This window comes from Euprymna scolopes, chromosome 41 (assembly GCF_053919585.1).
Source record: "Euprymna scolopes isolate OS-2025 chromosome 41, ASM5391958v1, whole genome shotgun sequence".
Taxonomy (NCBI): domain Eukaryota; kingdom Metazoa; phylum Mollusca; class Cephalopoda; order Sepiida; family Sepiolidae; genus Euprymna; species Euprymna scolopes.
In genome coordinates, this window is record NC_136522.1 from 8,614,130 (window position 1) to 8,640,634 (window position 26,505).

The window sequence follows — 26,505 nt, forward strand, 5'->3', positions numbered from 1 at the left end:
ATGTAAAAAATAAGCTTATTATCTTTTAGATGGATGTAAAAAATAAGCTTATTATCTTTTAGATGGATGTAAAAAATAAGCTTATTATCTTGCAGATGGATGTAAAAAATAAGCTTATTATCTTGCAGATGGATGTAAAAAATAAGCTTATTATCTTGCAGATGGATGTAAAAAATAAGCTTATTATCTTGCAGATGGATGTAAAAAATAAGCTTATTATCTTTTAGATGGATGTAAAAAATAAGCTTATTATCTTGCAGATGGATGTAAAAAATAAGCTTATTATCTTGCAGATGGATGTAAAAAATAAGCTTATTATCTTGCAGATGGATGTAAAAAATAAGCTTATTATCTTGCAGATGGATGTAAAAAATAAGCTTATTATCTTTTAGATGGATGTAAAAAATAAGCTTATTATCTTTTAGATGGATGTAAAAAATAAGCTTATTATCTTGCAGATGGATGTAAAAAATAAGCTTATTATCTTGCAGATGGATGTAAAAAATAAGCTTATTATCTTTTAGATGGATGTAAAAAATAAGCTTATTATCTTGCAGATGGATGTAAAAAATAAGCTTATTATCTTTTAGATGGATGTAAAGAATAAGCTTATTATCTTGCAGATGGATGTAAAAAATAAGCTTATTATCTTTTAGATGGATGTAAAAAATAAGCTTATTATCTTGCAGATGGATGTAAAAAATAAGCTTATTATCTTGCAGATGGATGTAAAAAATAAGCTTATTATCTTTTAGATGGATGTAAAAAATAAGCTTATTATCTTTTAGATGGATGTAAAAAATAAGCTTTTTATCTTTTAGATGGATGTAAAAAATAAGCTTATTATCTTGCAGATGGATGTAAAAAATAAGCTTATTATCTTGCAGATGGATGTAAAAAATAAGCTTATTATCTTGCAGATGGATGTAAAAAATAAGCTTATTATCTTTTAGATGGATGTAAAAAATAAGCTTATTATCTTTTAGATGGATGTAAAAAATAAGCTTATTATCTTTTAGATGGATGTAAAAAATAAACTTATTATCTTGCAGATGGATGTAAAAAATAAACTTATTATCTTGCAGATGGATGTAAAAAATAAACATGGGGTGTATCGTTCTAATGATTTAATGCGCCTTCAGATACCAACCTGGAAATTTCTACGACTCGGCGCGGTAAATACAGCTCCTATCCTTCCCAAATAGTCACCCATCTGGTACTGGTCAGGCCCAACGTTGTTTATCTTCGGTCTACGTTCGCGCCTGTACTCCATGGAAATATGGCACAAACTTTAATAAAGACTTTTCATATCTATTTGCGTAAGTATACTTTGATAATTATGTTTCAGTTTGAGGAAATATGGTATAATAAAATTATCGGGTGTGCGTTCGCGCCTGACCTCCATAGAATGTAAATATGTCACAAAGTTTAACAAGGTTTTTTAAAAGGGGTGAGGGTCCACAATAACACCTTAACTTTAATCTAAATTCACGTTAGCTTTTATTTATTTTTTTTAGTTGAATCATATTGTGTCGAATAAATTCACCTCATAAATTCACGTTCTTATTAAAGTGAAAGCCAAAAAAAAAGTTGGAACTTTAGACAATTCTTGACACAAATTTTGCATAACTCTGTTTCCCCCCTTCTCCACTTGCACGTGGTACTCTTTCGAAAATATATAAATAATAAAAAAAAGAAGAACGTTACTTGTTATCGTGTCAAAAAAAGGAAAAAATCCTGCTCACGTGATTACGTGTCTTTTCAAAAACATTCACATAACGTTTTAAGTTTTTTGTCAGTGTACTAGAAGGAATTTAGTTGATTACAACCCTTTCTGTGTGTTCTTTACATTACAATAGTACAACCCTGAATCCAACAGGGCAATACTAAACCGTTCAATACTGTAAAACTGAAACGAAGCTATTCTGCTTGAAAAGGGTGCCATTTTCTTCTTATTCATATTTATATCGATTCTTTGCTTTAAAAACTAAAGTAATTACGTCTTTACTTTTTTAATATCCCATTTTGCTGTTTCGGATTATTTTACTAAGTAAAGCTTCATAATTTTTCAAAACTGTGTTTTTTTTTCTTTGTTTTTTTTTGTGGTTATTATTTAGTAAGAGTGTTTAGCAGAAAAGCCAACAAACGACTACCCAAAAAAATAAATATACAAGAAACAAATGTTACCATAGTCAATAAAAATTCAGTTCATGTTTTTTTTGTTTTGAAATAGTTTTTAATGCTCTTTAGTTGAAATAATTTCAGCGAACCGAAATTAAAACGAAATTTGAGGCGATAACTACTTAAATAAATTTTTATATAAACTACACATGCCATAATCGAATATTCCTCAAGCACAAAATAACGGAAAACATTAAAATATGTTTATAAATATCCCTTACATTGACGGAACTCTCTTAAATTATTAATAATGCTCAGGTGCCCCTCCTTCAAATTGAAAACGGGGCTCTCCATTTCAAAATCGCTGCCATTTTGATTTTTTTAAACCGGTTCGTGAATTAAAAAAACATTTTTTTACAAACTACTTAAAAATACAAACCAACGAACTTTTATACCATAAAAGTAACTTTTATTGACTATGGTAACATTTATTTCTTGTATATTTATATTATTATATATATATAACATTTTCTCTTTGTAAGGAAACGTCATTTTGTTGGTCACTCTTGGCTATGAATGGAAACAAACTTGATATAAAAAATATATATATTTTCGTGAAAATTATCTTTGCTTTCATCATATTTTGCTTAGGTTAAAATTTTTGAGTACCAAAACCTATCTCTTTACAACCCCTCTCCTTTTCATAACCTATCATACTTTCATCAATCACAGTCCATTTTCTGTAGGCTGTTTTTGAACCCAGTCAACGACGAGTACTTCTGCTAGTACTAGTACTAGGACGGAGGTGATCGGCTATTGAAATTATTATATACTCTCTCTCACATTTAGAAAAACAAAATGTTTTTATCGGTTTTATCAATTTATTTGTTGGTAAAATGGCAGGTACTGATGTTCTTGTCATGAAAAATGATCTATAATTGTAGAAAATACAAAGTGTCATTTTAACATTTGAAATCTTTAATCATCTTAAGGTGTTAATAAAACAAGAATGGAAAAGAGAAGAGTTTTAGCCATGGAATAAGTGAACAAGTATGAACAAGTTAAAAAGGTTTTGAACTACACGTCATGTTAAATGAATGCCACGTTGGAACAGAAAGATAAAACTGCTCATCTATCTATCTATCTATCTATCTATATATATATATATATATATATATATATATATATATAAAAGCGAAAATGTGTGTGTATGTATGTTCGCTTTTTGTGTATGTCTGAGAAAAGCTTTTTCCGAGAAGCGATTGGTCGACTCACTTCTTCTTAAAACTTTTTATATCACGTCTAAATCATAATATCTACCAGTTAACAATGGGGGTCGCCTGTCTATTTAATTTATTTTTCGATCGCCGCATGTGCATTGTTTTTTCGTATAATAAAAGTGATGGAATAAGTGCACAAGTATGAACAAGAGTAAAAGGTTTTAAACTACGTTAATGAATGGCACGTTAGTAGAGAAAGATAAAACTGCTCATCTATAAATATAAAAGCGAAAATGTGTGTGTATGTATGCATGTATATATGTATGTATGCATGTATGTATGTATGTATGTATGTTCGCTTTTTGTGTATGCCCGCGAAAGGCTTTTTCCCGAGCGCTCATACTTAAAACTTGTTATGTCGCATCTAAATCATAATAACTACGTCTTAACAACAAGAGTCGCGTGTGTATTTAATTAGCCCGAATTTTATCAGCTCGCCGCGTCTTCAAAAAGCGAAAGCGAATGATCTGGCTTGCAACTCAAAACACCACGCCACTTCCTCGCCCCTGTTTACTTCGCTTCATAAACCTTCGTATAATGCTATTATCAGTTACTATTCCTCGTGACCTAGATGGCTAGGTGACTGACTTCTTCCCCCTTTCGTTTCCACCTTCGCGTTAAGGCTTCGGGGTTCAATCCTACCTTCCAACCAAAACTTTTATCTTTCTTTTAGACCTCTTTTTAACACACACACACCTCCAAACATCCGGGAAACGCCAGGACTTCCCGCTAGTATATATATATATATATATATATATATATATATATATATATATATATATATATATATATATGAGAGAGAGAGAGAATAAATGACAAAAATTTATATTCCAAAATTAATGATGTTGACCATCTTAAAATTTATTCCTTTAATTCAGTTGACTTATGCAATTCTTGGGAGTATCTGTTTCGTAGCGCAAAATCCATCACTTAATCATTATCTCAATCAGTGAATCTAGTATGCCCTTAACACATCAGAACAAATATATAGATGCATATATATATATATATAAATTTTGGCTTCTGTTTCGATTCAAGCTGATACACCCTAATCATATGGATATATATATATATATATATATATATATATATATATGTATATCACTTAATTATTATTCACTTTGAGGAGTGTAACTATTCAGCAGATATATAACCTCTACAAACTAACTCAGTAACATTAACTAACCACGCGGGGTCACAGAAATACCTGGATTAGAACCCAGGCGCGGAGAAAACCCTCTCAGTGGTGACGGACCCAGTAGATCTTTCCAGATCATCCGTCTAGGAGAAGGAAAACTCTGAAATTAAACCAAAGAGGAGGGAGCCTCTTCAGTCTTTGATGACAACCTTCCTAGAGCTGGTGACTCAAACAAATTACCGGTTTGCAAACCTAAATTACTTAAGAAGTAGATAGGTTCTCTCTATCGCCCGGCTTCCATACTCCTTCTTTGCCTATTAGTCAGGCGCAGAGACACTATCACAGTGATTCGACAGAAACAACCAGTGATAGATCTTGTTTCTTGTCTAGGGCAATGAACACCGTTTCCGCACTCCCGACACACCCCACCCCTAAAACTGCGCACTTTAGAGTGCTTGAGTACCATATATGGCTGAGCGATTAGATTGGGTTGACCTTCCTCTGATGGGTTGAGGGTACCGGATTGACAGTTACTGGCTGCTGTTTCCGACTGGTAGTACAGAAGCTCTAACTCTTTGGTAGCGCTTAGAGCGGCTGCTCCATCAACAGTTGTATAATATCGGGATGTTTGTAGTGTCATGTCGCGCATAGAAAGGGACCCTGCACTCATCCCCGGTGGGCTTTCCTGAGGCCACAGTCCTAGTTGAAGGAGGGTCAGCTGATGGTCTACTTGTGATGCATGTGTGATACTCTGCATAACCTCCTGTTCAGCTCCCCCTTACCTAACTGAAACTCGTTAAAAAATATGAGGACAGTACAATCTTAAACCAGGCTAAGGGTCAAACAAATCCAACTTGCCTCCTCCCTTGAGACTTGCATTCACTAACATCCGTGGGCTTAGAACTAATTTAGCTGATGCTGAAGCATTTCTCCTAACAAATACCCCGGATATCTTAGCACTAAGTGAGACTAACCTACACTCCACCATCCCCTCTAACTACTTTAACATGCCTGGATATCTCCCACTCTACTGTAAGCACTCTGACAGACATATGCACGGACTTGGAGTTTACATTCGTAATACCCTTCCCTTGACTAGAGAAACAAAGCTAGAATCGGGTGATCAAGCCTTTATGTGCTTTAGACTAATCATGCAACACAACATTAGCTACTTTTACTTTCTCTACCGCTCTCCCTCGACCCAAGACTGCACCATAATAAACATAGTCTCTGACAGCATAGACACAGCACTCCCCCTCGACACTAGCGCCCAAGTACATGTATTTAGTGACTTTAATGTCCATCACAAAAACTGGCTTGGATTCTCTACTTACACAGATGCAGCGGGCAGCACAACTCATAGCTTCTCTATATCTCACTCCCTATCACAAATGGTTACTTTTCCAACCCGTTTCCCTAACCAGGAAGAACAACACGCATCACTTTTAGATCTGTTTTTGACCACAGTTCCTGATGATTGTATAACGAATATCGACAGCCCACTTGGGAACGCTGATCATGCAGTGATAATGGTTGAAATCGCCCTAAACTCTAGACCCAAAACTGAAGAGCCAGTGCTCAAAACAACGAGATATTATAAAAAGGCTGACTGGGAAGCCATCAAAGATCTTATCAGAGACGCCCCATTGGGAAATATTTTTTCTCTTTCTGCTGAACAGTGTGCAAACGAGACCACTGAATGGTTCAAAACTGCAATCGAAGCGCATGTTCCCATGCGGAAATTTTATAGCAAGCCTACTTTCCCCAATTGTTTACTTCGACTTGCGCAACTGTCATTGCTCAAACGCAGCATGTATACTGCAGATTTAACCGACATAAGTCCAGTTCAAACAGACAGAAGTACATAGAAGCTAGAAGTAACGTTAAGAAAGAGATTTTATGGAAGCAACTAAAAAACACATCAAATCACAAAAACTAGGAACTCGTGACTTCTGGAAAATATACAAAAGTGTAGTAAATAATGGGCAATCAACAATTCCCCCACTTACCAACAATCACGAGGTTGTTTGCTCAGCAACCGAAAAGGCTAACATGCTTGCCAGTCGGTTTGCCTCAAACTCCACACTGGACCCTTCCAACCACCACCTACCTTACTTTCCTATGCGGACAAACGCCACGCTAGACGATCTGAAAATCACCCCCGGCTCAGGTATATGCTATCATAAAAAACCTTGACACTTCAAAAGCATGTGGACCCGATCTCATTCCAGCTGTGCTATTGAAAAAGTGCTCAGCCGAAGTAGCTCCAGGTCTCTCCAAACTCTACAACAAATGCCTTAATGAATCTTGCTTTCCGGACTGTTGGAAAACTGCTTCTGTTGTACCAGTATTCAAGAATTCTGGCGAAAGAACTATCCCATTAAATTATCGCCCCATTAGTCTCCTCCCACTTTTGCCAAAATATTTGAGACCTTAATTAACCATGCTCTAGTCCATCACCTTACAGATGCTAAGCTTCTGACTGACGAACAATATGGATTTAGACAAACACGTTCCACATCAGACATCCTAACTGTAATCTCTGAACGTATATACCATTCACTGGACAAGGCGGGGGAGGACTGAGCGGTAGCTCTATATATATCTAAGTCTTTTGACAGGGTATGGCATGAGGGTCTCCTCAGGAAAATTAGATCATACGGTATCACTGGTAGAATACTTAACATAATTAAACCCTTCTTAGATAAGAGAAAAATCCAGGTTGTCCTCGACGGTCGTACATCTAAACAATATGATATAAATGCGGGAGTGCCCCAAGGGTCTATCCTTGGACCTCTACTGTTCCTGATATTCATAAATGACCTCCCCGACAAAATTTCCTCTGAGATGAGTATATATGCTGATGACACCACACTCTATAACAGGCACGACAGGAAAACAAATGAACACATATCTAAAGAAATGGCAGAAACACTAGAGGATGATCTCCAATCTGTAGTGGAATGGGGACAAAAATGGATGGTCACGTTCAATGCCGCCAAGACTAAACTAGTTTCATTCAATAATTACAATAAACCTTCTCTACCACCTATAGCAATGGCCAACGACTCTTTATCTGAGAGTACGTCTTTCAAGCTCCTTGGCCTAACGTTCACAGGAAACATGAGTTGGAACAATTACATTGAGGACATTGCCTGGGCCGCTGCAAGGAAGGTGGGCTCTCTCTACCGTGCTAGAAAACTACTAACATCCGAAAGCATCCTGTACCTCTATAAGGCAACCATTCGCCCATATATGGAGTATTACTGTCATATTTGGGCTGGTGCATCGGCTACTAGTCTCTCGCTCCTTGACAAGGTTCAATAGAGAGTCGCAAATCTGATAGGCCCTGAACTGGCATCTAAGTGTCAGCCTCTGTACCATCGACGAAACGTTGCATCCCTTTGCCTGTTCTACAAGTATTTTAATGGTGAATGCTCTGACGAACTATAAGCACTTGTGCTCCCACGACGTGAACACCCTCGACTGACCCGACAGGCTGCAAAATCCCACCCCCACACTGTAGAGATCCCTAGATGTAAAAGATCTTTCTACTCCAGTAGTTTCTTCCCCAGAACCGCTAGACTTTGGAATTCCATTCAAGGTCCCTGCTTCCCCAACTGTGCTGACGTGCAGAAGTTCAAGTGCAACGTGAACCAGCATCTTGCTGCCAAAATCCCTACATAGTACCCCAGTAGGTGTTGCCCCTGATAGTTGCTCCCTACACCAAAGTGACAATGTGCCTTGTTTTGGATGAAAATGTGATAAAAAAAATAATAATTTACACCAGTGAATCTATTATGCCCTTAGCTCATCAGAAGAAATAAATATATGCATATATATAAGCATATATATATGCATATATACGCATATATATATACATATATATATATATATATATATATATATATATATAGAGAGAGAGAGAGAGAGAGAGAGAGAGAGAGAGAGAGAGAGAGAGAGAGAGAAAATAAAAAAGGAACAAACCGTATTATGTGTTCACCAACGTTTCGTCTTTATTTCGAGACTTCCTCTGGGTGAATGAGATTAAGAAACCAAAAAATATACCAGTACAAAAAATATTTGAAAAAGTTTCACGTGCACAGTGTGACGCAGTTCTATTTAAGAGAAACGGAAAAATTGATGTTGGAAATTCAAAAAGGAAGGGGGGCTGGCGCTGTTAAAGAGAAAGGAAATTTTAGTGACGTCATATACTATTTCCATTATTTTCATCATATATATATATATAATGTTTTTGCTTCGGTTTCGATTGAAGCTGATGCACCCAAATCATATGGATATATATATCGCAATTTTTCCCCTCTGAACCAAAAGCCAAAATACCGTAGGTTTACACCAACAGATTGCATATACAAATTCATCATGTTTACGCTATTAGCCATTACCTTAATTAACTACAGAGCGACGTTTAATCACTTTAATTCGTAATATTAAAACATTAAATTTAATCGTAGGAGTGCCATCATCATCATCATCATCGTCATAACCTACAGTAGTAGTAGAAGTAGTTTCCATTTCACCTCCTAAATCGCTAAGTACTACCGCCGTCACTTACTTACACAGCGTATTTATTCTCACAGGGGACTTAAACTCAAGTATTTCTCGTTTTCTTTGTCTATTCCATTTTCAGTTCAGTGAAACTTCTTTTCGCTTTTAAAATGTACGAGCGTCTTCTCTTTCGATAAACATATTTCCCAAGCGATTGTTACTTCACATAAATTTTATCGATTGTTTTTAATTTAATTTTTTTTTAATTTTACAGTATTTATTTTTCAACTGGCATTTTGAACGCTATTTGAAAGATATTCTCAATGTCGTTTGTATATCTGATAATAACTAATAATCTTCTTTTCCTGAAAGAACTTCAAATATCGATGCTATCTGAATTCCCACAAAAGGTTTCCAAGCTATTTCGATAACATCTAAATTCACTTGGTACTTATTTCTTTATTTTTTACTTATTTTACTTTACTAGCAAGAAGATCCGACGTTGCCCGGGATTGAATGATGATTAACGAATGTTCCACATTCCCATATTTTTATTGCTATCGAAATCGGTGAAATCGCCCACTTTTCAATCAAATCGATTGATTGTGTGCTCTAGTTGGGGACCCATCGCGAGGCACCGGAAGAAAACTTCACATGCCTCTCTGCAGTGACTTAGTTCACAATACACTCTAATCTACATTGCACTGTAGAGAATTTAGTGTTGACTTTATAAAATTATTTTATATATAATATCTTGAATTAAAGTTTAAAATGAAAAACTCATGTATCATGTTTCATTCGTGCTCTAAACAGAAACATTCATTTTGAATGCGCCCCTGTCATACCAAAGAATCTACTGGTGATTTTATATTTCAACGGATTTTTTTATTATCGATTATCGATTTTTATCGAAGACATTCCGATACAAAACCTATCTACGAACACTGCCAAACCCATAAAGTATATTTGTGTGAAATTTAAAAAAAAAATCGACCCAGCCGTTTAGGAGTCCATAAGAAACGAACTCACACACAAAGGCATGCACATGGACAATTTTCTTTTATTTAATATATATATATTACTACGTTTTAAGAATAATATTCAAGCAGTTATTTAAACAGTATGTTTACGTTGGCACACTTTCTAATTAGATCGTCAAAGTTAAGCAACATGGAACATAGTCAGTACTATATGGGTGACAGTTTGGAAATACCAGGCGCTGTATGAAGGAGGACGTCTACATAGTGCGAGAACTGCAAAAGAAGTAACGTCGTGGTCTCCCCTATATAGCGACCATTTGTAATATTCCCATGAAACTTCCTTTATTGGATGGAAGCTAGTTTGACCTGCCTAGTGTGCATATTGCTTTATCACGTGTTTTTTGTTTTGTTTGTTTGTTTGTTTGTTTGCTTGTTTGTTTGTTTGTTTGTTTGCTTGCTTGTTTGTTTTTTTTTGTTTGTTTTTTTTTGTGCGTGTGTGTGTTTTATTTTTGTTTTGTTTTTTTACATATTTTCATCATTTCTTTTACTGCTAGACAATCAGAGATCATTTTTAACGCTTCCTACTGTGGCTTTCCCGGGATTGGGAACAGCTTCCTCATCCTCTTTACAGCTTAGGTCTTGCCCCATAGAAGTTTCATCTGTTTGGTCCCTTGAAAATGTTCAAGAGAGGCACGAAGTTTGCAAGTGACTATAAAGTCAAAAGGGTTGTTAACAACTAACTGAGAAACCAGTCCAAAGATTTTTATGCTGGGGGAATACGGAAATTGTATGCAGAAGAGAAAACGTGTGTGGCATTGCTGGAAGTCTACGTAGAAAAAAAACAAAAAAAACAAAACAAAGTAAGCTTATAATTATATTGGAAGGTCCTGTACCAAAAAATCCTTTTATACCCTTAATGACCCGCGTACGTAATAGAACGATAAAATTATCAGCGTAGAAAAGACGACATGATTACATTTCCGTTTGATAAAAATCGGTTGTCTGTTTTTTTTTTGTTTTTGTTTTTGTTTTTTGCAGACCATCTACTAGTTGGCCAGTTGTGTACAAATCCCAAGAGCGATAGGAGCATTCTATCATATCTGAAAGTGACACAATGTTCAACGAGCGAGATCGGAGATGCGACGCTGTACAACTCATGCTCTCTGCCGATCCATGATATGACAACAGGGCCATTGCCAGCACCCTCAGAATTCATCATTGGGTTGATACGAATAACAGGGATGTGCCTAGAGGGATGAAAACAAATTTTCCCCGTTATGGTTTTGGCGTAGTTTTAAGTAAGGACGATATGATGCCACCTCACATCCAAAGTCGGCTTGAAGGTCAACACCAAAGTGTACCTGGATGTGCTGATCCTCTGGTGCAATCAAGAGGCCACTGGCAGACATCGGGTGTGACAGCAGGATTTGGAGCTGGTTCACAACTCCTAAGAAAGCCAAGCTTTGCTTCAGAGGGAGTGCTACGCCTTGTACACATCTCTCACTGGCCCCCCCTCCTTCCCCGACTTGAACCCGCTGGATTACTTCGTTTCATTATATGTCGAGAACATCACCAACATGACCTCTCACAACACCAAAGCCAGCCTGATTGGCACCATCCGTTGAGTATTAGCTGAGCTACCACCAGCGCTTGTGGAAAAAGCATGCCTCCAGTTCCGGGCCCGTATTGAAGCGGTGATTGAGGCTGAAGGCGGCTACATTGAATAGATGTCAGCTCTACTACATAATCAAGCTATCTGAATTGATTTTTTTCAATAAAAGTTAAAAAAATAAAGCTGTAACGTTGTTTTCTTCAGGGCGACAATTTTATCGTTCCACTCTGTAGATACGGTGTGTTTAAGCCGTAGACAAAATTCTGTAGGAAACCTTCAGTATGAGTTTCTCATTATAATTTATTTGACCTTGATGATTATCAGACTATCTCAGCAATTTTTTAACTTAATATGCTAGTGTTGGTCTAAACTCGCCGGGGGATTAATAGACACTAGTATTTAAGTTCCACTTTTTTCTGGGAATCTACTAACTCGATGTGACTTACACAATTATCCCGCAATTAGCCTTCTTCTTCACTTTCGCTAAAATCTTTGAGTCGTTAATCAATCAAGAACTAGTCCACCGTCTTATAGATACTAAACTCCTTTCCGACCGACTGTATGGGTTTAGGCAATCTCGTTCTACTGCATATATCCTAACTGTAATCTCTGAACGTATATACCACGCACTGAATACGGCAGAGGAAGACTAGAGGAATAACCTTTTATATATATATATATATATATATATATATATATATATATATATATATATATATATATATATATATATATTGTATCCTGAAGTAGTATTTTTAGTTCTTTTTGTTACAAGTTTTGCCCGATGACCGTTTATATTTGTCCCTTGCATTAAATCGTAGTTTTTTTTTTCATTTCCCCTTCTAAAAATACTGATTGCCCCTTAAAAGTTATTTTCTGCCGCTCCCATTGGTTGCCTGTTTGTGTTTCTTGGAATATTGGATTAACAGTTTCTGGTATTTAACGAACGGTTAATCACGAAACAAGATGGCGGCAACCAGCACACGAACATTCAATTCCTTTACTACAGAGTTACAAGCCCTATCTTTTTTGTACGCTGACTATTCTCACACAGGCAAAGACCTTGTTATAAATATTTCGCATAATTAATCGAAGCTATTATTTGGATTCATCGGACTACTATTCTAATTTCGAATGTCATTTGTACAACGCTCCGGTCGATGTCACCTCCCATTTTCTTCAGATGTGTCTTATCAAACTCGGGAATTTTTCTGTCAAACTTGGGAATTTGGACGGAATTTCAAACGGAACTTTTTATTTACTTACTATTTACGTGAGTAGCATGCTCTCGTTCCGTTAGCCATGATTGGATAGATGTCCTAAGTAATTCACAATTATATCTTTGGGTCGCGCACACTGAGTATTGAACCCTCAACTTCAGAAGAATATACCGTTTACAATTGATTTTTCCAAGTGCTCTAACCATTGCGACTCAGGTCCTTGTGTTTACCTCGATCGAAACGTTGTGGAAATAACACTCAAGATGAGAACAGTAGTCCGAAGAATCCAAATAATACGAATAACCAATCCTCATCTCAAAACTTCAGAAACGTAGTTCATTGTTGCTTCTGAATTTTATAGAAATTAATAATTTAAAAAAAAAAAAAAAGTGTTCCTTAGAACAATTTTTACTGAGTATTTTATCTGTTACGCTAATGTATTCAATAGAAATTCTGGATGTCCAATTCTCAGTGCGGAAGACACTTAGATCGCAATTGCAAATTACTTGAGACCTCTACCCGGTCGTGACTGACAGAACGACAAAATTCCGCATTCATGAATTAAATAAAGGTTTCCGTTCAGAATTGCATGCAGATTCCCGACATCGACACAAAAATTCCCGAGTTCTACACAAAGATTCCCGACTTCGACACAAAAATTCCCGACTTCGACACAAAAATTCCCGAGTTTGACACAAAAATTCCCGAGTTTGACACAAAAATTCCCGAGTTTGACACAGATACAATTGAAGTACGTCGGTTGTTACATCGACCAAAACGTTGTGTGAATAATTAAGAGTTATGCATTTCTCCCATCGTTTGATGCAGCTCTGGAGACCGTTTTTGTAGAACACCCCAGGTTGGTCCTCCAACCACGACGTAACTTCAGAAATCAAGGCTGCATCATCTGGGAAATGCTTTCCTTTCAAACACAACTTCATGGCTGGGAAGAGGTGAAAGTCAGAGGGTGCAAGGTCAGGAGAGTAGGGAGGATGGGGACGGATTTCATAACCACACGCCCGTGCTTCTGATCTGGCGAGATGCGAGTTCCTGCAGGAGGAGGGTGCCTTTATTGACCTTGCCCCGCCTCTTGATTTTGATAGCTTCCCTTAATTTCCTCAAAAGTGAAGTATAGTAGGCTTCCGTAATTGTGGTACCCTTTGCCAGGAAATCTGTCATCATTACTCCGTCCTGGTCCCAGAAGACTGTGAGCACGACCTTGACAGCGGAGGGCTGCACCTTTGCCTTCTTTGGAGGTGGTGAGTCCAAGTGCTTCCACTGCATTGACTGGGCTTTGGTCTCTGGATCATAGTGATGGACCCACGTTTCATCCTTTGTAATTAGTCTTTTGAAAAACTTTGACTCATCTTCTTGGCACATCTCTAAATTCATCCTCGAGCACTCGACGCGTTCTCGCTTCTGAAATGGTGTGAGCAACCTGGGAATCCATCTGGCAGACACCTTATGCATATGCAAATGGTCATGAATGATAGTTTCCACAAACCCTGTACTAATCTTGACATCTTGGGCTATTTGGCGAATAGTAATGCGCCGATCTTCCAAAATGGCAGCCTCAACTTGACGGACAGATGCCTCATCAATGGCAGAAGGGGGGCGACCAGGTTTGGGAGCTGTTTCCACAGACTTCCGGCCATGTTTGATTTCACGATGCCAGCGTTTTACAAGGTCATATGATGGGGCACTATCACCATAAGTTTCTTTCATTTCATCAAAAGTCTCCTGTGGTGTGCGTCCTTTCAAATACAAAAACCGCATCACTGCTTGACATTCAGCAGCCTCCATTTCATACCTGACTCAGTTCAAACACCTGTAAAATAGAAACCACAATTAATTCAGAGCTGTAATTTGCCACATAACCCATAGAGATATAAATCGTTGCACATGCAAAATTTCAGCTAGATCAGACAACTGGAAGTGGGTCAGGGGCATCACTTATTGCACGCCCCTCGTAAAGGCGTTGTCATGACAATAATAAGATGGCTGAACCGATCACTTAAGATTCCGTATGCTCTGGTGACCCGCGATGAAAGCTGGATTTACTGCTATGACCCAGGACCAAGAGAAAGAGTTCCCAGTGGAAGCATACTGGCTCTCCCAGACCCAAGACGGCCAGACAGAAAAAATTTTTATGAAAGCATGGACATGATCTACATGCACCGTATTCCCCGCCTTGGCCTTTTGGTCAAGATCAAAGTGTAGTATCTGTTCCGGCAGATGCTGCACTTAAGATAATTTGTACCAGTCAATGGAGGGGAAACCCTCTATACTGGGACAATTATTATTTTTGGTAACCAGAGTGCCCCCTTTTTGCCTACTTTTAGGGGAGCTGGTTTTTACCTCACATTAAAAACGGCCTTGTGCCTAATTTGCTCAGTGGGGGAGCAAATAAATACCATCTGTTCCGGCAGATACTGCAAGCTATGACTAACTATGACTAGCTATGACTAGCAAAGACCAGATGTGGGGGCAACCCCACATGCCTGACCATTAACCAGCTCCCATTTCCCACCTCTCGGGAGCTGGTCCCCTTTTTCCCTTCCCCCTCCCTTCACTCCTCACATTAAAAATTGGCCTTGTGCCTAATTTGCTCGGTGGGGGAGCAAATAAATACCATCTGTTCCGGCAGATGCTGCAAGCTATGACTAGCTATGACTAGCAAAGACCAGATGTGGGGGCAACCCCACATGCCTGACTATTAACTAGCTCCCATTTCCCACCTCTTGGGAGCTGGTCCCCCTTTTCCCTTCCCCCTCCCTTCACTCCTCACATTAAAAATCGGCCTTGTGCCTAATTTGCTCGGTGGGGGAGCAAATAAATACCATAAATACCATCTGTTCTTCAGATGCTGCACTTCTATTTCTTGTTCTCTTTCGGTGGAGGAGAAATCCTTCACGACTGAGACAATTTTTATTTTTGTACCTTTTCTCCACGTTAAAAAACGACCCTGGTGTCTAACTCTGTCCCGTGGGGAGGCATAGTAAATAGGTACATGCACCGTATTCCCACTGGACAGACAGTCAACAAAGAATACTATGTTGAAGTTTGAAGGGAGCTTATGAAAAGATTCCGTCGGAAGAGGCCAGCACTTCAAATCGGGTCAGTGGTATTTCCACAAGGACAACGCACCCATCCACACTTCCATCCTTGTTACAGACTATTTGACCAAAATGTGCATTAAGACAGTTCCCTACCCTCCCTATAGTCCAAGCCTTGCTCCTCGTGACTTTGGGTTATTTCCTAAGCCCAAGAGAACCTTAGAGCGTTAGGTTACGAAATAATTAAGGAGCTGAAAGATTCTGTGACGAGGGTCATTGACACGCCCACACAAGATGGCAAACAGTGTATTGCAACCGTAGAAGATTACTTCGAAGGGGGGGGGATAGAGTTCCATGCGTGTACTATCAATAAAAGTGCCCATATGGAAAATCTGGAAACTTATTGAAGGCCCTTTGTACGATCTTCGTTTTCTTCAACAGAAGAAAAGCCGCGTTCTGTGTTCGTGTTTCTGCTCCTTAGATCTGCTTGGCAGTGATGATTGTGACGATGATGAGGATGATTGTGATGATGACCACCACACCCACGTTTAAATTAATCTTTGGAAAAATATTCAGATAGTACATACGAGGGATATTCCAATAGTAATGCATCCGATTTTTATCTAAAACAAAAAAAAAACGTTGAAGGGCTACGAAGACACGAGTAATACAATTAAATTGAGCGACATTTTCTGCTTCAAAAATTTTTTTCTACATAGCCACTACCATACTCAATGCAGTTTTGCCAGCGATAGGATTGTGGCTACGCATCGGCATCTGGGGTAAGATTTTTCACTCTCACTTTTGATGCCACACTGAAATCGACGAATCCATCTCCTAACCATGCTGACATTAACTGCATCAATTTCGAAAACGATCAACAGGCGTCGATAAATGTTAATCCATTCAATTTTTTTCAGCGTGGAGAAAATCAATAACACATCTTTGCTTCTGCTTCACGTTAATGACAAAAGGTTGTTCTCTTAGAGTTTTACGCCGTTAATAAATTAGCTTCTCACGCAGTAAATATCTGCAACAGAGACGTTAAACTTTTAGTTCATGAATGCATAAGTTCAGTCACATAACAACGCAGTTTGCATTCCCATCTGATCCATTCATGATGAATAAAAAATAGGAGGCATTACCTATGACATACCCTTGTCTTGTAACATAACTTGCCGAACATTGATATTTTTGTCAGTTGATGATGGATCGATTTCTTAAACCTTATTCTCGAGTGGATTCTGACCTTGATAAATGAAGCCTCATAAAAATCAAACAGCTATTATACTTACAAGTGCCTCAGTGAATGTAGATACATGAAAGCTTCCACTGGAATTGTGTGAAATCTGTTTTCGTGGAGTTTTCTAAAAAGAAAATATTAATTGAATTATTTATAAGTTTTTAACAAGTTCACATTGTTTGAGAAACATACATTTGACTAATAAACGATAACAATAATGCACTGTTTATAATAAAAAAATAACAACAATACACTGTATATAATAAACAATAAAAACCATACGCTGTATAAAATAAATAATAAAAACCATACGCTGTATATAATAAACAAGAAAAACCATACTCTGTATATAATAAACAATAAAAACCATACGCTGTATATAATAAACAATAAAAACCATACGCTGTATATAATAAACAATAAAAACCATACGCTGTATATAATAAACAAGAAAAACCATACTCTGTATATAATAAACAATAAAAACCATACTCTGTATAAAATAAACAATAAAAACCATACGCTGTATATAATAAACAATAAAAACCATACGCTGTATAAAATAAACAATAAAAACCATACGCTGTATATAATAAACAATAAAAACCATACGCTGTATATAATACACAATACAACTCATACACTGTATATAATAAACAATAAAAACCAAACGATGTAAATAATAAACAATGAAAACATTAAACTGTATATAATAAACAATAAAAACATACGATGGATATAATAAACAATAAAAACCATACATTGTATATAATAAACAATAAAAACCATACACTGTATATAATAAACAATAAAAACCATACGCTGTATATAATAAACAATAAAAACCATGCACTGTATATAATAAACAATAAAAACCATACACTGTATATAATAAAAAAGCAATAACACTCATACGCTACATATCTCTTATATAATAATATGGCCAGAAATTCCCCTCTGGACGAAGTTTTGCAACCACAGATGCCACAAACAAATTCAATACATCAAGGCTAATAGCAACTATCTTAGCTTTCAACCACTATTTTAGAGATATTCAGTCGGGATAATAAAATACTATATTGCATCCTACGAGCAACACCATCACAATCGCAACATCTTTAGAGGAAGAGGTACCTATTTTTCCCTCTAAATATTTAGTCCAACCACTTCAGCCAGACGACACTGGGAGAAAGTCTACATGTTCCACAGATCCTGCTCTTACACATAACTCCACTATACATACACAGAGATATCATTATCTTCCCCGTATGAGAATTAAAAAAAAAATGATAAAGTCTCTCTCGGGAAAGTCTGTTGTCTCTGATTGATTGCCCGCTAATTCTCTTATCCAGGAATTGCATCTAACCGAACACTTCGGGCCATTACAATATGGCGTCGCTAATATAATAAACAACAAGCATAGATTGTATATAATAAAAACAATAGGCATATGATATATATAATAAACAATAATAATAATCCGCTGTATATCATCATTAATAACAACCATACATTTTATATATAAAACGATAACAACTATGCACTGTATACAATGAACAATAAAGACCATTAACAAGATGTAATAAATGTTCTAATCATAGTTAAAGGGTTATAAGGAAATCAGGACAATATATAATATACTAACAAGAACATACAAAGGTGTAAGTTGTTCATCTAGCCAATGCACATGCTCTGTTGGCTCTCCGGATCTAACCTTCGCATTAATGCCTCGTTATTCGAGTATTCATATAAATCAATTCATTCATAGGTAGCTGCATTCAAACACCCCCTTCATAACTGATTACTCCGAAACGTGTATCAGCGTTTCTTTCCTTTTGAATAGACCACGAGTGTTTCTGTGAGTTTCCTCTTACCGCTCGAGAAGATATCTCACTAATAATCCAATTCTCTATCTATATAAAAGCCAAGTACGTTCAAAGATGGGGTACTGCTGCCACATCTGGGCAGGAGCTGCTAAAAACAGCCTATCCTGCCTTGACAGAGTACAGAATAGACTTCGTGGCTTGGTGGAGGATGCCCTTTTCTCTTCCTTGCAACTGCTGTCCCAAAGAAGAGACGTAACGAGCCTGTCTTTGTTCTACCGTTATTTCCATGGCAAGTGCTCGTCTGAGCTCCATTCTCTGGTCCCCCCTCGCTAATCTTTTTAAAAAAACACCCGACTAGCTGAAACCACCGTCAATAATTTTCCCCACTCCTTATCTGTGCCTAAATCAAAACGTAGATTCCATGAACAAAGCTTCTTTCTTAGAACTGCACGAAACAAAATGTTTTCGATTCTCTTTATTATTTTCTTCAGTCTAAAAAGAAACGTTATTTCTAAGGTGCTTATAATTAAATAACGCGCGCGTTATTTCTTCTGCCCTTCACATCAACAATTGCTTAGTGAAGTTTTACAATCTTGTCCAAACTTCCAACTTCCAAACTTCTGTATACGTAACGCACCTTCTCTCAACTGCAAAAGCACTTCTGCTTCTTAAAACAGTTGAAGGGTGGACTAAAAGAGACGAAGATAACGTACCAACTGGAGAAGAATAGACCGAAGATTAGTCACATGTTATTCAAGTATTCATTATTATTATTATTATTATTATTATTATTATTATTATTATTATCTAAATATTGATTTACGTGTTCGTACGTCCAGTGTCACAAAAAACATCATTATCGCAAACATTAATTAACGAGAAACGAATTACCTTAATTTGATATAGTCGCTCTTTATCAGTTAAAAATCATTAAAACCATTTAACCTTCAAAAATTAAAAAAAAAAAACATGGCTGTCTGTTTACGGTTTCAAATCGGCTATTATTTAATGATTAAAAAAAGTCATGTTCAGAGAAAACTGTAAGTTTATTTTCATAATAGTTTCTTTTTTTCATTTAAAAAATGTGCAAGTGAATTGCCATCTGTTCTTTTCTAATTTATATAAAAACTTATTCAGAAAAAAAGCAAAACAAAACAATGTGTTGCGTGTTGAATTTTCAAATTTACAAAAATGTGCGACTACCGTGGAATTTCCATGGGTTCTGCTGTTATTATTATTATTATTATTATTATTATTATTATTATTATTATTATTATTATTATTGCTGCTATTATTATTATTACTATTATTATTATTATTATTACTATATTATCATCATTATTATTATTATTATTATTATTATTATTATTATTACTACTATTATTTTTAATAATCATTATTATTACTATTATTATCATTATTATTACCATTGTTGTATTCATCATTATTGGCTCACATGGAACTTTCACACAAGTCAACAAACGATCTGATTGGAAACCTGTGGTATTCTCTGGAAGCTGAGTGACAACAAGTCTCCCCAGACGTCCAGACCTCTCCACCTCCTTTGATAGCATTTGCAAATGAATTTGCATCATCGCAACAACCGCTTACCATTGATTTCTCGCTGGTAGTGGTCATTGGTTTATGCTGGAATTTGAGTGGCACTCAGCCTCCCGAAGGTCCCAGTTCTCTTTGCGCTTGTCCAGCCGAGGTCTGGTTGGCGCTCGCTCCTCGGTCTTTCAGTCCTTATTGACCCTTCTCGGCTCTTTGGTATCATTTTTTTTTGGGGGGGAGGGGATCGGTGATGAAACAATGGGGGGGAATGCATGATGGGGGCTGAAGAACTTGTAAATATGCAATTTCGGTGTTCTTCATTCCCTGTAACGCTTATTCGTTATATTGTCTTGTATTATTCTCCGCATTCAAGGGTTTTCCTTGATATTTCAGTCGTTTTCATTATCGTTGTTATTATTATTATGGTTATTATTATTATTATTATTATTATTATTATTATTATCGTTATTATTATTATTATTGCTATTATTACCATTGTTGTTGTGCTTATTATTATTATTATTATTATTATTATTGTTAATATTACAATTGTTGTTGTTGTTATAATTATTATCGTTATTATTATTACTATTATTATAATTATTATTATTATTGCTATTATTACCATTGTTGTTGTTGTTATTATTTTTATTATTATTGTAAATATTACCATCGTAGTTGTTGTTATTATTATTATTATTATTACCATTGTTGTTGTTGTTATTATTATTATCATCATTATTATTATTATTATTGTTGTTATTATTACCATTGTTGTTATTATTATAATTATTATTATCATTATTATTATTGTTGTTGTTGTTATTATTATTATTGTTATTATTATTGTTGTTGTTGTTATTATTATTATTATTGTTATTATTATTATTGTTATTATTATTATCGTTATTACCATTGTTGTTGTTATTATTACCATTATTATTATTATTGTTATTACCATTGTTGTTGTTATTATTATTATTATTATTATCATTATTATTATTATTATTGTCATTATTGTTAATATTACCATTGTTGCTGTTATTATTATTATTATTATTATTATTATTATTATTACCATTGTTGGTGTTATTATTATTATTATTATTATTGTTATTACCATTGTTGTTGTTATTATTATTATTGTTATTATTATTATCATTATTATTGTTATTATTACCATTGTTGTTGTTGTTGTTATTATTATTATCATTATTATTATTATCATTATTATTATTATTACCATTGTTGTTATTATTATTATTATCATTGTTGTTGTTATTATTATTATTATTATTATTATTATTATTATTATTATTATATATTTTTAAAATGGCGGTTCCAAAGTAATGCCTTTTGTTTTGATTCCGTCCGATATGAGAAGAGATTACATCGTTATGATGAATGAACTTAAATGACATAAGATTTCCCTCTCTCTATTGCAGATATTGAGTGTATGAGTCTCTAAGAAAGAAACCACTGTCATGGATGTGCGTCAGAAACAGAGATGATGAACCAGTAAATTCGTTGATGCAGAAAAAAATGAAGCGATCAACATCGGTTCCTGTTGAATATTTGCGAAGCCAATGCAGTTGATATCAGTACAGTTAAAAGATGGGTTCGTCGATTTCAGAATAACGACAGAGATGTGTGTGATAAAGCACGCTCAGGAGTTTTACGACCGAGGTATCAAGATTCTGGTAAAAGTGCATTGATTATAGAGTTGACAATGTGGAAAAATAAATATCGCTCGTTTTAAAGTACCACTCCCGTCTTCGTAGCTGTTAAATATTTTAGGGTTTTTTAGTTAAAAAAATAGGAGGCATTTTTTTTTAAATAACCCTCGTATTTTAAATAATATTTAGGGAAATATTTCATGTAATATTTTAAACGAACGAATACCTTTAATTTTTTTAATGTGTTAACATTGCGTTTCTTTAACTTATTATTTCCCTTTATGACAACCGATAATTCGGACACAAATTAGCATTATATTATCTCTAGAAATCGTTGGCTTGGCGCATGATCAAACTTTTTAATAAGAATGTTTGCAGGTAAGCACGCACTGAATAAGATAATTGGCAGGCGAAAGAGGGATGTTGTTATAATAAGCAATTAGATGGAATAAAAAGAGAAAAAATAGAAATAAAAATACTATGAAACAAAGGATAGAGTGCAAACGACGCAAGCAGTTTTGAATGCGTACATTTTTTATGTAGATCAAAAGTTCAGAGTTCATCTATCTATTAAGAATCATGTTTCCTGTAAGAACTTATTTTACAATACGATGAATCCTTCACAGTAGAATGAAAAATGTTCACCTTTTATTACATTTTTAACAAAAATAATTAATACTCTTATAACTTTTTTGTGTGTGTATTTGTGTGTATTGATATTCATATTTAAATCCCTTTTTTCTATTTATTGGTATTTATTTTCTTTCCCACGAAAGTAAAATGTGAAAGGTCGTTTTTAATGTGAGGGGGAAACCAGCTCACCTAAAACAACGGCAAAAATGGAGCACTCTGGCAGTATCCAAAAAAAAAATAGTAATTGTCTCAGTATGAAGCGTTCGCCTATATTGACTAATCAACGTAAGTGAAGTATCAAAACAGATACTACACTTTGAAGTATTAAATCTTTTATGCAAGACAAAAATACAATGTAAGTTCAACATAAATTTATGCACAAACACTTTGATCTTGGCCCGAAGGCCAAAAACATAGGAAAAAAGGCAAGCTTTTTTCTATTTATTTATAAAGAAAATTCAACTTTGTTATATATGGGTCGTGAAATTGCATTCATCTGCAAAACATCTAGTTAATTTGTATCTTCTTTTAAACATTCATTTTAATTAATTCCCTATTAGTTTTTTTTTTCGGTTTTCTTATGGGATGATCATCTTTAGTTTAATTATATTCATGCAGATATTCTACATACTTGCATAATATTTGCGTAAAAAAGTTATAGTTAACACAAACCTCTTTCTAAATACATATTTATTTATGCGTATATATATTTGCTTAAAAAATTTTCCTACCAAACTCCTCTGTCAGTTTTGGATATGCAGACATCAAACTTAATATATAGATTATGCGAAATTTTATATTTGGATTCAAGCCGGGGAAAATAGCCGCATCCGTCGCTAACCTGGTTCACGGAAGCATCCTTGTGATGTACTCTTGGCCGTGTTTATCGCTCCCGGATCGCAGGACCATAGATGCAACCCAGCAGGGCTACATTCTTTCTTGTCTAGTGGTGGACCCCTCAAGGGTGACCAGACTCTCACTGGTCACTGGAAAATATCTCTCTGCTGCTCAGGGCACAGGAAATGTGCATGACCCTAAGTCAGTGTGGCAACATTGTCGATTTCGGCCGTCACTCTGCCTTCATGCTGGATCCAGCCGATCTCTTTTATCATCTGGCGTCAGGGCATACCAGAAATAAACTGAATCTTCATTCAGGTCGGCAATTGAGAAACAAAAAAAAAACTCTGATTCATTTTTGTAAAAACTAAACAAAATAATTATTTATAAATCAGTTTACACCTGTTTAAGGTCGAGTTCTTTGATTCGAGCTTCGTGGGGCCGGTTGTATAATTTGTTCATCTAGTTAATTTCCCAGCTTTTCAAGAACAAGAGCTCTTATGAGGGTTTCTGTCCCCACCCCACCTCAAGCAGGGCGAGAGCGATGTGGACGTCTCAATGCCAGCCAGTAAAAAGACCCTAATTCAAAACAAGCCAATCGTTTTTATAAAACTGGCCTCTCCCCCCCCCTCTGTCATATTGAAGATTACTTTTCTATCTCCTTATTCTATATTCTTTTCATTTTCTCTTTTCTTGTGAACTGGAGCTCTGCATAACCTCTTGTTTAGCTCCCCCTTACCGAAACTCTTAAAAAAAAATATGACGACAGTACAATCTAAAAATAAGCTTAAACCAGGATTAGGGACAAACAAATTCAACTTGCCTCCTCCCTTGAGGCTCTCATTCACAAATATCCGTGGGCTTAGAACTAACTTAGCTGATGTTGAAGCATTTCTCTTAACAAATACCCCGGATATCTTAGCACTAAGTGAGACTAACCTACACTCCTCCATTCTCTCTAACCACTTTAACATGCCTGGATATCTCCCACTCTGCCGTAAGGACTCTGACAGACATATGCACGGACTTGGAGTTTATATTCGTAATACCCTTACCTTGACTAGAGAAACAAACCTAGAAACAGATGATCAAGCCTTTATTGCTTTAGACTAAACATGCAACACAATATTAGCTACTATTATTTTCTCTACCGCTCTCCCTCGACTCAGGACTGCTCCATAATAAATTCCCCCACTAACCAACAATCACGAGGTTGTCTCCTCAGCAACCGACAAGGCTAACAAGCTTGCCAGTCGGTTTTCCTCCAACTCCACACTGGACCCTTCCAACCACCCCCTACCTGACTTTCCTATGCGGACAGACGCCACACTAGACGATCTGAAAACCACCCCTGCTCAGGTGCATGCTATCATAAAAACCTTGACACCTCAAAAGCATGTGGACCCGATCTTATCCCAGCTGTGCTATTAAAAAAGTGCTCAGCCGAAGTAGCTCCAGTTCTCTCAAAACTCTACAACAAATGCCTTATTGAAGCTTGCTTTCCGGGCTGTTGGAAAACTGCTTCTGTTGTAGCAGTATTCAAGAATTCTGGCGAAAGGACAAACCCATCAAATTATCGCTCTATTAGCCTCCTCCCACTTTTTGCCAAAATATTTGAGACCATAACTAACTATGCTCTAGTCCATCATCTTACAGATGCTAAACTACTGACTGACAAATAATATAGATTTAGACAAGCCCGTTCCACAGCAGACATCCTAACTGTAATCTCTGAACGTATATACCATTCACTGGACAAAGCGGGGGAGGGCTGAGCGGTAGCTCTATATATATCTAAGTCTTTTGACAGGGTATGGCATGAGGGTCTCCTCAGGAAAATCAGATCATACGGTATCACTGGTAGAATACTTAACATAATAAAATCCTTCTTAGATAAGAGAAAAATCCAGGTTGTCCTCGACGGTCGTACATCTAGACAATATGATATAAATGCGGGTGTGCCTCAGTTATCTATCCTTGGACCTCTATTGTTCCTGATATTCATAAATTACCTCTCCGACAAAATTGCCTCTGAGATGGGTATATATGCTGATGACACTACACTCTATGGCAGCCACGACAGGAAGACGAATGAACACACTTCTAAAGAAATGGCAGAAACACTAGAGGAAGACCTCCAATCTGTAGTGGAATGGGGACAAAAGTGGTTGGTCGCGTTCAATGCTGCCAAGACTAAACTAGTTTCATTCAATAATTACAAGAAACCCTCTCTACCACCCATAGCAATGGCCAACGACTCTTTATCTGAGAGTCCATCTTTCAAACTCCTTGGCCTAACGTTCACAGGAAACATGAGTTGGAACAATTACATTCAAGGCATTGCCAGGGCCGCTGCAAGAAAGGTGGGCTCTCTCTACCGTGCTAGAAAACTACTAACACCCGAAAGTATCCTGTACCTCTATAAGGCCACCATTCGCCCATGTATGGAGTATTGCTGCCACATCTGGGCTGGTGCATCTGCTACTAGTCTCTCGCTCCTTGACTAGGTTCAAAAGAGAGTCGCAAACCTGATAGGTCCTGAACTGGCATCTAAGCTTCAGCCTCTGTCCCATCGACGAAATGTTGCATCTCTCTGCCTTTTCTACAAGTATTTTAGTGGTGAATGCTCTGACGAACTGCAATCACTTGTGCCCCCACGACGTGAGCACCCTCGACAAACCCGACAGGCTGCAAAATCCCACCCCACACTGTAGAGATCCCTAGATGTAAAAGACCTTTTTACTCCAATAGTTTCTTCCCTAAAACCGCTAGACTCTGGAATTCCATTCCAGGTCCCTCCTTCCCCAACAGTACTGACGT

General features: G+C 36.4%; 1 protein-coding gene across 1 annotated transcript in view; it reads right to left on the minus strand.

Moving 5' to 3' along the window:
* The window catches only part of LOC145266330 (uncharacterized), a 766,230-nt gene that overhangs the window by 374,056 nt on the left and 365,669 nt on the right, over positions 1–26,505 (minus strand). The window contains exon 4 of the mRNA XM_080121918.1: positions 17,212–17,283. Within this exon, the coding sequence (XP_079978044.1) occupies positions 17,212–17,283 (72 nt within the window). The remainder of the gene's footprint in view (positions 1–17,211; positions 17,284–26,505) is intronic.